The sequence below is a fragment of the Poecilia mexicana genome, unplaced genomic scaffold (genome assembly GCF_051168715.1).
Source record: "Poecilia mexicana isolate PSO_F unplaced genomic scaffold, ASM5116871v1 scaffold_16, whole genome shotgun sequence".
Taxonomy (NCBI): Eukaryota; Metazoa; Chordata; class Actinopteri; order Cyprinodontiformes; family Poeciliidae; genus Poecilia; species Poecilia mexicana.
The window spans coordinates 27,012,765-27,027,685 of NW_028263385.1; the positions used below are offsets into that span (position 1 = coordinate 27,012,765).

The following is a 14,921-nucleotide window of genomic DNA, read 5'->3' on the forward strand; positions in this document are numbered from 1 at the left end:
ATATTTATGACATTTTACAGTTTTTATTAGTAAGGTCTTTCTTGCATAAACAGCCTTAAATCATCTCGACAAAATCTAAATCTGAACTTTTATGGAGCTGGTCAGGTCCTGTTGCAGCAAAGACTGAGACACTTTCACCAAATTTATTTACAGATTATATGACGTTCTTTTTCTTAAATGCTGTTTTTGGTTTACACCAAACACGTCCTCAGTTCAGTGTCCAAATAATTAAATTTTTGATGCATATGTGGTTAAAAAAACATTGCTCCAGGAGTCAATTTATTGTTAAATCCAACTGCACACCTAGGAAACTATCTACAGTTTCAGAGTCTATATTTGACAATCGGCATCGACTACTTTTTGTCTCCAAATAAAGACTTTCTCAAACTGCAAACTTTATGCAGAAAGACAGCAAGTGTGGATTTCTACCAGCTGCCCCACTGTGCAGCCCGTTTGGAAAACATGAGCATGATCACATGAAAGCAGCCCTTTGTCAAACTCCTAAACTGTAGAATGTAACATCACCAGAACCTGGTGATGTTACAAATGTAGGCTGTTACATCAGCCTACATTTAGAGATTTCATTTGACCCGCATTACAATAATATCACAACCGTTCACCTGGGGGACTCTGCCTGCCATTGGGAAACTGACCCACTTTAATAATAAAAAAAAAAGAAAAAGAAATCCGCTTGTCATTAGTAGCAGAGAGTGAATAAGCTTCAGCTGCCGACTGGAATGTAAAGGATGCTGCAGAACAAGTGCGATCTCAAGTTGCACAGTAATTACATCTGGGTATCGGTGTGACTAGTTGAGAATTTTGATGACTCATTTAGTGCCGATTTAAATGAGAATCAGTTATGCAACTACATTACCACATGGCAGAGTGGAAGTGGAGTCAAAAGTAAGACTGAGTTTTATTTTTAGCTCCGTTTAGAAATTACCACTGAATAAGGATGCAAAATGGAGCATTGGTGGCTTTTACAGATGGGGTTAGTCTGATCTGTGCAGCAGCAGCATTTTATGGTCTAAGAATTTTAAGTAGTGGATCTAAAGCTCTCAGTGCTGTCAGCTCCATCACCCAGGGGATGTCTGAGGCAGAGGCTTTTATCCACGATGGCTTGGAAGCTTTTGGGAGGCTGGAGACATTGCCCTACCATTCAGAGTTTTTATTTATTCACGAAACGAACTGAAGAAACGTCAGAACTTATAGATTTCCCCCCCCCCGACAAGCCTCTTACATAAACCAGACTTGAGAGCTTACGGCTCCAGACAGGAATTCTGGTCACCGTGAGATTAAAACATTCAGAGTCTGAACATGCTCAGAATTATCATGCTTTATTAATAAAGTTACAATGACATTTGATGTAGACTGACAATATTGCACATTGCTCAGGCACAGAACAAGTCTTGTATGAACAATACACAAGCTGTACAGAGTAAAGCTCCACTCCAAAGGAAAGGGTCAAGTGAGGGGACTTCACAAAGAACAGTGAACTCACATTAAAGCTTTGGCTGAAGGTTTAAGGTTTCTTCATGAACAGCAACACAAAACATTTCAAATCAGCATGGACTTCCATTTCCCAAAGGTCTTAAATTAAAAAAGAAAAAAACTAAAAGATATCACAAAACATAACCATCTACTCCGATGATCTGCTTATTAAATATAAATAAATATATAAATAAAGAATAAATACTGTTTGGTCACCACCAAGCTTCCATTTATGGTAACTGTACAATGCAAAAATACTGGTGCTGAAAACAAAGCAGCTGCAATAATCTCATCAAGTGTTTAACAAAAAAAGCTTTTCCATGATACTCTTTGCAAAGTGCTTCTAGTTCAAAGTTAGGTGTGAGCATGCAGGTTTAAAGCGATTATGCGTCCTGACTACGGGCGACGCGACGAAGCGAGTGCAATCCCATGATGCAACAGCCCCTTATCAGGGCCCCAATGTTGTAGACCGGAGCGTTTCCGTCCACACCGTGCCTCGAGTACAGCCAGGCCACAGTGGGCAGCACAGGGGCTGCCACTGCTACCAGATCAACCAGGAAGCTGTTGCTCCAGTAACGCTTGTCCACCAGTTCCTGTCTTGTCGATTCGAAAGCTTTCTCTTCCTGGGTGGTGAAGTCCAGCTCGTCCATGAACTGGCTGCTCTTCGTATTGTCTGAACAACCGGAATCAGTAGATTTGCTGGATTCATCCACTGAGGATGTGGGTAGCTTTGGGACTTCCAGGAGTCCGCTGGGAGGAGCTGCATCCCCTAGTGATGACCCGTGGAGCTTCAGCAGCTGAAGTAGTAGAGTCTGCAGGTCTGCAGATATGGACGGAAAGTCGGTCTGAACTTCTTTGTCGTCTGTGTTTTGGTGGCAAGGTGCGTTTGAAGAGATGGTGACTGTGGACGAAAGTGCATTTGGCGGAGATGCTGGAGAAGACTCGCGCGCCAACTGTCTGTCTTCTGACAGCACAGGCTGCCCGGCTTCGGTCTCCACCGGGGGCCCTTGCCTGCAACTGGAGTCCTGGCTGAAATCTGCTGCAGTAGACATGAAGACTTGCTCAAAGATGTCCTCTCTGTTGGCCATCTCATCGTTCACCAGCAGCCCACTGTCTGCCATCGCCTCTGCTCCCGGATTCCCCATCTCCAGCCCTCTGTCCTCCACACCCATCAGCTTCTTATCACCCCCTTCAGGACCGTCGCAGATGAAGTCCAAGGCACCTTCATCTTGGAGGGCAGAGCCACTCTGGGCAAGCTCCATGCTGTGCAGCAGGGACTCCAGCTTCCTGTTTTGGATGTTGATATCTATGAAGTACTTCTGTATTCCCTTGTCTTTCTCCATCAGGCTGTTCTTCATGGTTTCCACCACCTGACGCAGCTGCCTGATCTCTTTGCGGGCCTCTTTGAGGGACAGCTGAGCCTCCACTCTGTGGCATTCTTCTTCAATCCAGTCTTCCCTCATCCTGCAGAGCTGGGACTTGAGTTCTTGGATCTCGTTCTCTCTGGTGAATTAGAAAGCACACCGTCAGAAATGATCCATTTGGTACACCGCATCATATACAGGGGAGAACTTCCACAAGACATCCAGAATGTTTTCCTTATGCAATAGCTCATTCCTAATTTATTTCTACCAAGTAGATGCTTGGATTGAGCTCCTGGAGGTATTATGTCACCACAGTTTCTTCTAAAGCGGTTATCTAACCATTTTTTAAACAAATGGCAAGAGACATTTCCTTTTCACCAACATTACAAGTAGAAAAGTACAAGAATAAATTATTAATTGAGATGTTTTGCCAGATGCCAACAGAAAAGCAGGTTGGAACATGTAAAGTCGATTTGTTGACTTTAGAAGACACTAGCTTTGTTTTCATTACCCATATAGTTGTGCAAATTGAAACTACAAAAATAAATTTGCTTAATGGAAACATGCCAATTAAAAAAAAAACTCATTTGATTGAAATCTGTGTTCGCAAAACTGCAACGAAACACTTGTTTTGCACGGTGATAGTCATGTGATCAACAACCAAGTGTTGCTACCACAAAGACAATAGTAGTTTGAAGTAGTTTGAGTTTGACAGCATGGTCTGATTTTCAATGACTTCTCACATGAACAAACTTATTCAAGTGTGATTTTCATTATGTTCCTATTTAATGGGAAAAAACATAAATGTGCCAATGCGTCTTCCCCCCTGCACTCCCACTCCCAACATTGGTGGAATATCAAAGTTTTGTACATATTCGTAATGAAAAAACAGCAACTGTTGAGGCACAATTGCTACAACAAATCACTTTTTAATTTTAAATATTGTAAATTGATCCACTTTTTCTATGTGCATGCGTGGTGGGACTCTGTCTTTTTAAATGGGCCATGTTGGCAATTCTGCAGGAAGGCATTATTAAAAAGAGGGTGCAATTATACAAGATAAAAATCAGATTTACCCCAAACAAGTTTTCTATGGCTTTATGCATGCAATAAATGAGTAGTTTGTATCCTTGAGCATCAAGATGGAGAAAAACTTGGTGTATTTTAGCCAACACACTTTGACAGCATTAGCCATAATGCTAGTTAAGTTGCCATTTACCCAAATAAAACAAATGGAAAAACTTAACCCACATTAGCCAAACCACATGTAGCGTGAATTGGTTTGTAAAACCAACTTTGGCCAATTTGTAAGTTTCAGCAGTGGGAGCCGTACAACCTGTCATGGACTTTGTTCTCCGACTCCATCAGCTTGGTCTTCAGGTGTCTAATGGCCACTTCCTTCTGCTGCAGTGGGGTCAGGTACTGCTCCGGGTTCGGGGGCCTGACACCGTGGTTGTCTCCGCAGGAGCGGTAGCGGCCCAAGCTCACTCTTCTGTCGAGCACAGAGATGACGACAGTGGTGAAACGGAACATTTACCTCTTCTGGAACAAACACCCATCCGTCTTCATCAAGACATTTTAAAGCAGCACCAAAAAAAAAAAAAGAAACTGATGCTTAAGATGCAAAGTGATTCTGTGGTAAAGGTAATTAGTCTGACTCACAGAGTGCTGTCAGAGCAGATGCTCCCTGAAGCCTGGAATTACTGTTTGACACAGGATTACTGAGAGTCTTGTCTTATGAGCACAAACATCTTAATTTGTCTTTATTAAAAAAAATAAATCTAATGTCGTCTGAGTGCTTTATGACATGTACATTTATTTAAGGGAGAAAGATTCATGGATTCGTTTCTGTTCATCTTTTTTTGTGGATTTGGACAAAGCAGCATGAAAGCCTCGCTCTCTGGCAATATCCTAGCAACCTGGAATACTTGAGGCTTTGATGCAAATGCTCTGCTCTGCTCTCCTGCCAGAAATAGAACAGCCAAGGAGAAGGCAACACTGGGGAGAAAAGGATGTCACATGACACAAAGCCATACAGGCAGAAAAATCAAAAAAGAGCTGACAAAGGGAAGGTTTTAAAGTGGCAGCAGTTCAGGATTGAGCTGCGAGTACCAGATAAGGAAGAATCCATTTGAACAAAAACCCGAGAAGGCTTCGAGACTAACAGTTTCATTTAAGCGTCAAAGATATTTTTAGGTCATCTTTTTTGTCCATGTAGTGAGCAGCCTAAAGCACCAAGTAAAAAAAAAAAATTCAATGATGTAAAAAAAAAAAAATAAAAAAAAAAAACTCCAGATCTTCCCACTTCCTCCATTCTGGACTGGCCCGAGTCAGCAAAGTGCCTGCTTTTACATTTGCACTACAAAGTGCTCACTAATCCCAGTCAGACTATAACTAATATAATCCCAGACAGCTGCAAGACAGGAAATGACAGTCTGGTTTTAATCCCACCACCCACTCACTCTCAGCCATTTTGCCTGTTTAGTTAAAACCTCAAATCCCCCAAGTCCATCTTTTTCTCACCCTCACAGAGAGATTTCTGATAAATGTAAGATGGAAATTTCATCAGGTCATTGTCTTAACATAAATTGCAACCAGAACTTTTTACTTCGCATTGGCAACTTAAACATGTAAGATGATTGGTGTTAAATGAAGGACTTGTACCTGGAAGTGGGACTGGAGTTGCAGCTGCTGCTGAGAGTCGAAGATGCAGCTCTGGGGGGAGTCCTGTAGGGGGCGTAAAGTTCGGAGTCATGCTTCAAAGACGGAACCCCAGCTGGTTTGAAAACTGGGAGCGTTCTGATTTGAGGGTCACGGCTTCAGTGGAGTTTGGAGAAGGTGTTAAAAAAAAAAAACAACTTATGAATGAGTTAAAAACTGGCAACTTCCTCTGGGCCATCAGAACGATACAAGAGGATTCAGTCAACATACCAGCGTGAAGAAACTTTCTTCCCAACCGAACTTGATGAGAGGATGTCCTTGGTCTTCAGGCTGCCTGTGCTGCTGGAGGAACTGAAATCTGCTTCGCTGCCTGCAGGGGGAGCCGGTGAGATGTTAGCTTGTTAGCAGATTTTAAAAGTTTTTGAAAACATGAGTGAAGATTCTTTATGCTACTTTCTGTGATAGAAAATTGAGGGATTTCTGAGCAAAAGTTAGAAGGCTGCTCTAATTTCCAACACTGTGGCACAATTTCCAACTTGGATTTTTGACTTCAAATTCAAACTGGAATATTTTAACTTCTGTGAGAAAAAAAAAAAAAGATTTCCAATTAAGCTACTTTCTTTTTTTTTTTTAATCAAGATTGAAATTCTCACTGATACATCACCTGTTTGGAAAAAAAAACTAATGGCTATGATTAAAAACCAGGTTTAGTTCATAAGCTGTTGGCTAACCAGGGATTTGTACATTTCTATTTGAAATGGCTTTCACAAATCCATCTGTACATCTCATAGGCAGTTCACAATAAATCACAAGAAATGATGCAATGTCCCACTTTACTGGATACGTCCAATTTGAGTCCAGTTTTATAGAATCCAGTTCAGTTCAAGTTGAATTTAAAATTATTCCAAGATCCAGTACAAACCAATCTGATTAGATCAACGTCACATTACATAGAGCTCAATTGTAAAACAATACAGTCACTTTCAGCTGATTGGAGGCTTTTGAAAACTTCTCACCTAAAAACCTTTTATTTTGACAAGTTCAGTTTGACAAGTTTGCCTAGATGCCAGGGTAAAGTCTAAGTCTGCTAATCAATTTATTTGTTTTGGCTTCAATGATTAATGACAGTCACCATTTTCACATGTGTCCATTACTGATCCCCGTTAGCGGTCGTGTTCCTTTCAAATAATCACTTAATTTCAGAAGTGACATTTCAAATTTGTTAGATTTTCATCCTTTCGGGGTTTTTAGACGCACTGGTGCACGTCTTCAGCAGGTGTTGCCTTTGGCAATCCAATATAGCAACAACAAAATGGATCTGCATTTTATAATTTGTATTACAACTTCATTGCTTTGTCTGTTTCTTGGGTTAAAAAAAGCCCAGCAAACACATTAGTAAATCACATCAAATTTGAATGCTGCATTTACTGCAAAAACAAAAGCTTACCAAGTAATTTTTGTCTAGTTTCTAGTTCAAATACCTTCGCGCACTTGAAGACAAAATTAACTGACGAGTAACTTTTCACCAATATACAGGAGTTTGTTTTAAATCAATAATTCCTTAATATTGATTAAAAACAGGACTTGTTCAATTGTCTCCCTTATTATACGATGTTTTCCCCATAGTGGAATAAGTAACTTCACAAATATTAAGGAATTATTGACTTAAAAAATTTCTATATCTTGCAGAAAAGTAACTTGTAAGTTACTTAAAGTCTACCAAGACTTTTGCAATATAAAAACACTTGGGAAGACTTTGTTTTTTTTCAGCGTTCTGCCAAACTAAATCCTAATTCCAAAGATCAGACTAAATGTTAGGATTCATCATCACTAAAATAATGATCTGAGATAATGGAACAATCAAAGTCCTACCTGAGAAACATCTCTTCCCATCAAACAACACCATAGTAACGTGTCTAGTGACAGCTGTGAAAACAAAAAGTAACTCAAACTTGATGACTGTGACCCTTCACCACTCCGTGAGTTAACTGAGGCTGTGTGCATGTTCCCTCAGTGAAGTAACCTCCTGCTAATCAGACTAATTGGCTGAGCGCCTAAACTTTTCCCACAACCAATCACCTGTCTTCCTGCCTCTGAGTCACAATCAGGTACTTTTTTTCTCTCCCCCTTTTTCTCTTTTACGCTGAGATTAAAAGGGCAGGAAATTTAATTTGGGGGTGAAACTGGAGAACTGTTTCTGCTCCGTCTTAAAAATACACCCTGGTCTCTTTTTAGGAAACAGACTTTGACCCTGACAGTGTTTGTTATGTGATTGGAAATGTGACATGTGACTACCGCTGCTACTGTACTTTGGTCTGTGATGTTGTTAGACAAAAGCCTAAGGAGAAAATAAATCTAACAGAAGAAAACTGTCTAAAGAAACCAAAGAGAGGAGATGGGTTTTTTTTTTTACACTTTTAAGAAAATAATAAAACATAACATTCTATTAAGGCATAATGAATGCTATGTTTTATATTGACTCAGCAGTGTTGCATCATTAGATAATATATCACTTTTGAATGACTTCTGAAAATTTTTATCTTGTAACTACTTGTTTTCATTCTAAAGCTTTTGCTAATGTGTGCATGTGACATGTTCATTTTAAACCGTAAATGAATGACATAAAGAAGTAAATAAGGGATTATGATAAATCTGGGGGAAAGCATTTTAAAATTTTATGATTTTTACTACTACTATTATTATTATTATTATTATTATTATTAATAAATAATTATTTATTTATTTATTTTTTAAAAACTACATTTTGTGACATCTTCTTCTTTACCTCGGGCTCTCAGGGCAGACCTCATCTCCCTCTTGTGCCTGGGCGCGCCGCGGGCCTCCCCGCCGCTCTCCGCCACCACCCTCACCCTCTTCGCTTTGGCTTTGCGCTCCGGCATCGTCTGCGACGCGTGGGCGCTCCGCTCTGAGCCTGACGGAGTTTTGGAGGGGGACACAGACTGACTAGTGGGGCAGCCGGTGTCATCTATTGTGGACAGGCACACAGAACATGCCAGGAACATGCGGGGCGGACCATGCAGTCAACACAAGCAGTCGGTAGCTACGTTTCCATCACTGACGTGCGCAGACGTTAGTCGATATTATGCTTATGTCGAGAGAAAAAGAAAAAAAAAAACCACGATGTCGCAATTGCGGAGTTTCCCTTATGTAAGTAACTAAATTAAAGTCGCACGTTAACAAGCTTGCTCACACGATAAGTCATTGAAAATCGTGGCAGTGATGGATGTAACAGTTACATGTGAAATATTCGTAACTCAGCCACTTCCTGAGACGCTAACGTCTCCAGGAAAATTAACAAAAACAAACCATCGTCCTCCTACTACTTCCTGTCGTCTTCTTCGTCGTTTTTTTTGCAGCAGTAACATCCGGTTGTTAGTCACGTGATGCGAAACAAGCTTTTCCGTTGCATGGAAATGCATCTATTTCACTGAAAAAGCTCTTCATCATAGCGCAAAAAACATTTTAGAGAGTTTCTTTTCTAAATTGGCGTTTTTCCATTAGGCTTTTTTTTTTCGTAATTTCAATTCACACACTTTTAATGGAAACGCAGCTAGTCAGAGAGGCTCATCACCTCCGCTCACACACAGACATTCTCCGGTGCATTGTGTTTGCTCCTTGTCTCCACAGGATTGCATTTGAGTCAACATCGAAAAAAAAAATTACATTGGCCAGGTCTGTTTTAGGTTACATAATCCACTATGCAAATTTAATCAAACAGCAGAAGCAGCGTAATGCAATTTGACACCTGACATAACTGATTAAAGCATCTGAGGTTTCTATGTTTAATTCAGTATGTAAAGCCCTCATAATATGTGTTATGCAACGACATTTTACTGTGAAAACTGCTAATCTTTGGCTGATCCTGAGGGTCGTCTTACCGGAGCAAAAGCTGTTGGTGCTGATGGTCCTCTTGGAGTGATCCGAGCTGATGTCGCACTCCTTCCCCTCCTCCTCGGATAGCAGGGAATCAGAAAGAGGCGAGCCTTTGTCCTTCAGCCGGAAAGGATGGAGGACCAAACGTGGGATGCGGCTCCGGGGGCTTCCTTTCTCGGGTGATTTCTTTTCCTGTTGTAAACATTTGTCAGCATGAAAAGTCAAAATAAAAGAATTTAGATTAACATACATAAAGCTTTCTTTTGGAAATAGCTAGGCGTGGGTGATATCGTGATAAACTTAAAGTTTCATCGCGATATTTTGTGGTACTATCGTGATAACGATAAAAGTGATAACTATTTACTTCTTTTTCAATTAACTGTATGGCTGCGATCATACAGCCCAACAAACATAAATAATGTTCTTGAAAAACATTTCTTATATGCTTCTTCAGGACACAAGTAACATAAAGAAGTGTGATCTGTATCACTAAACTGCACACAGTGACCACATTTAATGATACTTTCAAATGTGTTGGTATTTTTCATGCTCTCATCGAACAAACAGTGGAGATAATAGTGAAACCAACAAACCCCAAAAATATGGTCAGTTTAGGTTTTCTTTTTAAACAACATTAATTGAGATGTATTGTGAAGATGATAAATCAACATTCTCATCATGACAAGAAATTTATCGCAATAAATCCTAAATGATACAATAAAAGCCCACCCCTTTTCCAAACTGTTCATAACCCTAAACCCTTTTCCCATTTCTTTTATTTTCCAACTCTTTCCACAGATTCTCAGTTGTGTTTAGGTCCAGACTTCGACTTGATTTAAATCATTCCATGACAGCGCTGGATCTGGAAGTATGTTTAGGGTCGTTTTTCTGTCAGATTAAGTTGATCTTAAACAAACCATGTTAAACAAACCATGTTAAACAAACGTTATTCACGTTTGTTTAACATGGCAACTTAATAACTTTAATAAATTAACTTGGGCAAACTTCATTTGATTGCTTGTGACCAGTTAGCACGACAAATTTAAGTTTCCACTGTTTTCTGTTTTTTAGCGTAGTTGTGAAGAACTATTTCTAACTTCAGGTGATGATTGAACAGTTAAACACTGGAATATTATTTTATACTTCATCCCCAACATGTCCACACACAGTAACTTCTATAGGAAAATGGTTGCGCCGGATTTAATTTAGGTCTATCAGAGTAGAAGGACTGAATATACATGGAAAGCCCATGTTCAGAAAAAAAAGAGGTTTTGTAAAGATATTTATGATTGTCATTTGACAAAATGTGAAATGGCTCAAGGGGTTTTTATAGTTTATGTTACTACTATAGTTATATTTATTATAACTACCTCAAACAGCAATTTATACACAATTATTGTCAAAGCTCTCATCAAAAGCTAGAAGAGAAGACTCACCTCATATTCTTGGAATGGTCCCATTGCAGCGTTATTCCCTAACGAGAGGAAGGAAAAGCAGAAATCCAGAGATTTATTTTTGGTACGAAACATGTCTGTGGCAGCATTTTGACGTGGCACTGAAACTGCTCAAAAACAAGAGTCCTCTGTCTGAACTCTGTTACGCCATTAAATCCCACCCTCAACACACACATACACACACACGCACTCACACATTTAGAAACACACACAAACACAGAGCCTGCCTGGTACAGATGGCGCATGAATTCTTGACCTGGACAGACATATAAAAATCCAATCTAATATCTTTGTTTTTTTGTCTGACCCCAATTGAATGAGGTGAAAAACAAAAAATGTACAGATGCCACGTTTTATTTTGTCCAGGTTATTGAATAATTCTAAAACTATTAGACTGAGTTTTACTCTGAGGAAAGGGAAAATGAATTTACAGAAAATAATCATGATTTGTCTCACTGAGCTATTTTGATAAATATATTGGGCCAAAAAAAAAACGTATGAAAATGCAAAGCTGCTATAAACAGAATAATGACATCTGTATCTACAGATCTTTTGTTGTAAAAACCAAATTATTATTTCACTTCCACTTCACAATTATTAATCACTTTGTGCTCATCTGTCACATTAAATCCCTACAAAATACACTAAAGTTAATGGTTATAATGTAAAAGAAAAAACCCCACCTTGGTAAGGAATCTACTATTTGATTTTGACTCTCTGACTAAATTTAGAAACCTCTTTAAAAGGTAAACAGGATTCAGAGTCACACATGCACACACACACAGTGACAGACTTAGACTTGGATAGAGTTTGCAGAGCAGGAAAGAACTTGTATAACAGTAAACCTCGGCTTTTTTTCTTGCACGTTATACACAATATTGAAGCATTTTTTTATTGAAGCCACGGAGATAAATAATGCAGACCTTTATTCATGCTTGGATAAACTTTTTACAGTCGCTTCTCTCTCTTGTTGGTTGCGTAAGTGGGATGAGTTGCATAAGTGCATAAATATTTTTCTACTTTTCTCTGTAAGGAATGATGTCATTTACCTCCAAAGAGGAGGATTGGACATTTTCTAAGCACATCACTGATTTAAATGTTATTTTTTAAAATCCAGCATTGATGACACAACAGTGTTCTAAAATGATCATCCCTGTATTCCATTCTAGGTAACCCAGAATGATTCAAAATTATCCTTTTTCCCCCCCCCAAACCACGGAGGACCAAAGATGATTGCTAAAATGAGTCAGGGTGTCTAGGGAGTCCGAGCTCAGCTCATTTTTAGAAACCGATTTAGGTGGCTTAAATCACTTGTGAGGCCCCGCACCTCCTATTCTGGAGTAGCATCCTGCAGCAAGGCAACACGGCAGAATGAGATTATAAGTACCGATGCTGAACAACAACCGCCTTGCCCTAGCAACACACTTAGCAACAGAGATGAATGAACGAATCAAGCAAGCAAGAGTGGAGCAGCTGAATCTACATATCTGCACAGTGTTCTCATCCTCAGAGGCTGAGGCCTTAGGAATAGATAAAAATGAATAGTTTTAGGGAAGCATAACAGATTTTTAACAATTATGTAATGGTAGTACTAGCATGGGTGTAAAACCATATATATATATATATATATATATATATATATATATATATATATATATATATGCATTTTTAGAACCACACCAGTAGATGCTGAGAATTGAAGAAATATTAACTATTAAAATGGCAGTATTATGTATTTTCCATGCACATAGTGTAATTTTATACCACAATAATGTAATAATGTAAAGCTAAAAAACAAAAGTTCTTTTAAACCCCATTTTGCTCAGTCTTTTTTTTCTTTTCAACCATCTTGATGTCTTCACAACCTCTCTGAGATTTTAGCAACTTAATCACCAAAAATGTACATCATGTGTGTAGGTGAGACTCCTTTCAATTCACTTCAACAGTAAATAATTGCATACTTTGATATTGCGATGACAAATTTAATTCAGCGCCCAATCTGAACATTTTGACATTTTGAATTGGAGGTGGAAGCAGAACAAATAATCCCTAATTGCAGATTTTCCTAAATAGACAATCCAGAAAAATTGGACTTCTTTAAAAGCTGTTGGAGTGGCTGTAACTCTTTAAGCCTCATCTGGAACGCTTCCTCTCACCCAGATGGTGTCCTTTCCAAACGGCATGGAGTGGGCGTCCATATTAATTCCCTTAATCCATCCCAAAGCATGTTTTATAACGTCTCTCTCTCCCGCTGACTAACGTGGATTTGTTTACCCCATTTCAACAGTAGCCTCGTGACCCACTGAGCACTTTGCATAAATATTCCCCCACATCATTTCAGATGGAATAATCGATCTGAATCACAGTAAAAGAGAAAAAAATATAATAATCTGATCTTTTCATCATTCACTCAGCTCATCATCTCCTAAACAGACTGCGTCACCACTGCATGATCTCACTGCACATCACTTCTGAAACCAATCAAACATGATCCACCAGAAGCAAGAGGGCTTTTGTTTACACTGTCACCACTGCAAGTGATTCCCCCAATTTTTTATTTTGGTACAATTTGTACCCAAACCTCTCACAGTCATAGACGGCCAACAGCTCAACACGCTTCCAACCTAAAAAGTGTCATCATTTGCAGGATGAGGTGAGTCATCATCACACAGAAAATATGGCCTCAAATGTGTTTACACGACGCCCTTTGTTTACCACTCCACACTTAACCCTGTCACAGAGTGTCATGTCGTCTTCGTATAAGCCTGATTACTTTTACAATAAATACCTCGATTAAAAAAAAGTGACTTTTTTTGGGTGGGGGGTCTAAAAGAAGATTTTTGTCCGGTTTGTCAGGCACTCCCACAGAGATTGTTTTTCTTGGGCTCAGAGACGCATTAAGATAAAAGAAAAAATGCGACGGGACTAGAACAACTTCAGCCTCGACGGAGATACTGCAAAGCAGAAAACCTTTCAAGAATATGATCGTTATTACGATTAAAACCCCGTTTTTGAACTTGTAAACATCTCGTTTCTTCGAGTCACGAGTAGTTTCACTTTCACTTAAATGACGTACTGACATGCTACTTTGATTTTCTTATTCATATTGAGAAAATGACCTGAAACGCCTACCGGAATGTTTCAAGCGGATGTTGTTGTTTTTTCGCCCCCGTCAGCTGATGATGCACAAAAGGGGCTTGTTGCTGCTGCTTCTGCTGCTGATGCTGAGGATGCTGATGCTGCTGCTGCTGTCGGTGCCAGCCTCGGCTCTGCCGGAGGGATGCAGACTGGAGGGGGAGCTGAGCGCTTCTTGCAAACTGTCGACACAAACAGACTGGGCGGGAATCGGGAGCTCTTATGATGATGATGATGATGATGATGATGATGATGAGAGCTCAGTGCGCCTGCCTGTGTTACATAACAGCTGTTACTTAACCAGCGAAATGGGGCGTTAAAGGAGGGGAAACTCAGCGCGACATAACAGGCCAAATGGAAATGTCTCAGATGAGTCGTTTTACATTTTTAACTATAGATTTCTCAACGGGTTTCCTCTCGGAAAAAGTAGGATCTTTGGTCGAAGCTGCGCATGTGCGGGAGAGTTGTGAGGGGGGAGCAGTGTGTGTGGGGGGGGGTTGTTCAAAGACATGATCGCAGTGACGCTGAACTGATTGTTCTAACGTCTGAATGGCGTTTTGACAAACTAACTTTACAGCATCGGAACTAATATCCGCACAAAGCGTTTTAGGCTTTGTCGTGTTGAGCACAGACAGGTCAGGTGAGGTGTGTTCTCTCCATGGTGCTGAAGATGATTGACCGCCTCAAGTTCAGCCATCTTAGCACGAACACCGTGTTTGTTTGTTTTTTGTTTTGTTTGTTTTTTTTTTTATGACCGACTGAAACATTTTTACCAGCGTTTTTTCTCCTAACAGTGAGACTCATCTCACTGTTAGGAATTACAGTGTTAGTGTGGCTCGACCTCGCTCTTGCATTGCGGGGTACAAGGAGTCAAAGACAGAAATAAGCAGCCATCTACACACACACAGTCGTGTTTTCATGA

General features: G+C 39.8%; 1 protein-coding gene across 2 annotated transcripts; it reads right to left on the reverse strand.

Annotated features, from left to right (window-relative positions):
* Nucleotides 1–1,318: 1,318 nt before the first annotated feature.
* sybu (syntabulin (syntaxin-interacting)) lies at nt 1,319–10,993 on the reverse strand. 2 transcript variants are annotated; one of them, XM_014993785.2, is made up of 7 exons: nt 10,847–10,993; nt 9,416–9,602; nt 8,302–8,502; nt 5,787–5,886; nt 5,520–5,582; nt 4,192–4,347; nt 1,319–2,994 (listed from the first exon to the last, which is right to left on the reverse strand). In XM_014993785.2, exons 1-7 carry the CDS (start codon nt 10,937–10,939, stop codon nt 1,875–1,877), a joined length of 1,920 nt encoding a protein of 639 aa, XP_014849271.2. In that variant the 5' UTR covers nt 10,940–10,993; the 3' UTR covers nt 1,319–1,874. The 2 variants fall into 2 exon arrangements, with proteins under 2 accessions (XP_014849271.2, XP_014849268.2); XM_014993782.2 differs by having other exon boundaries at nt 5,520–5,672; nt 10,847–10,990.
* Nucleotides 10,994–14,921: the final 3,928 nt, after the last annotated feature.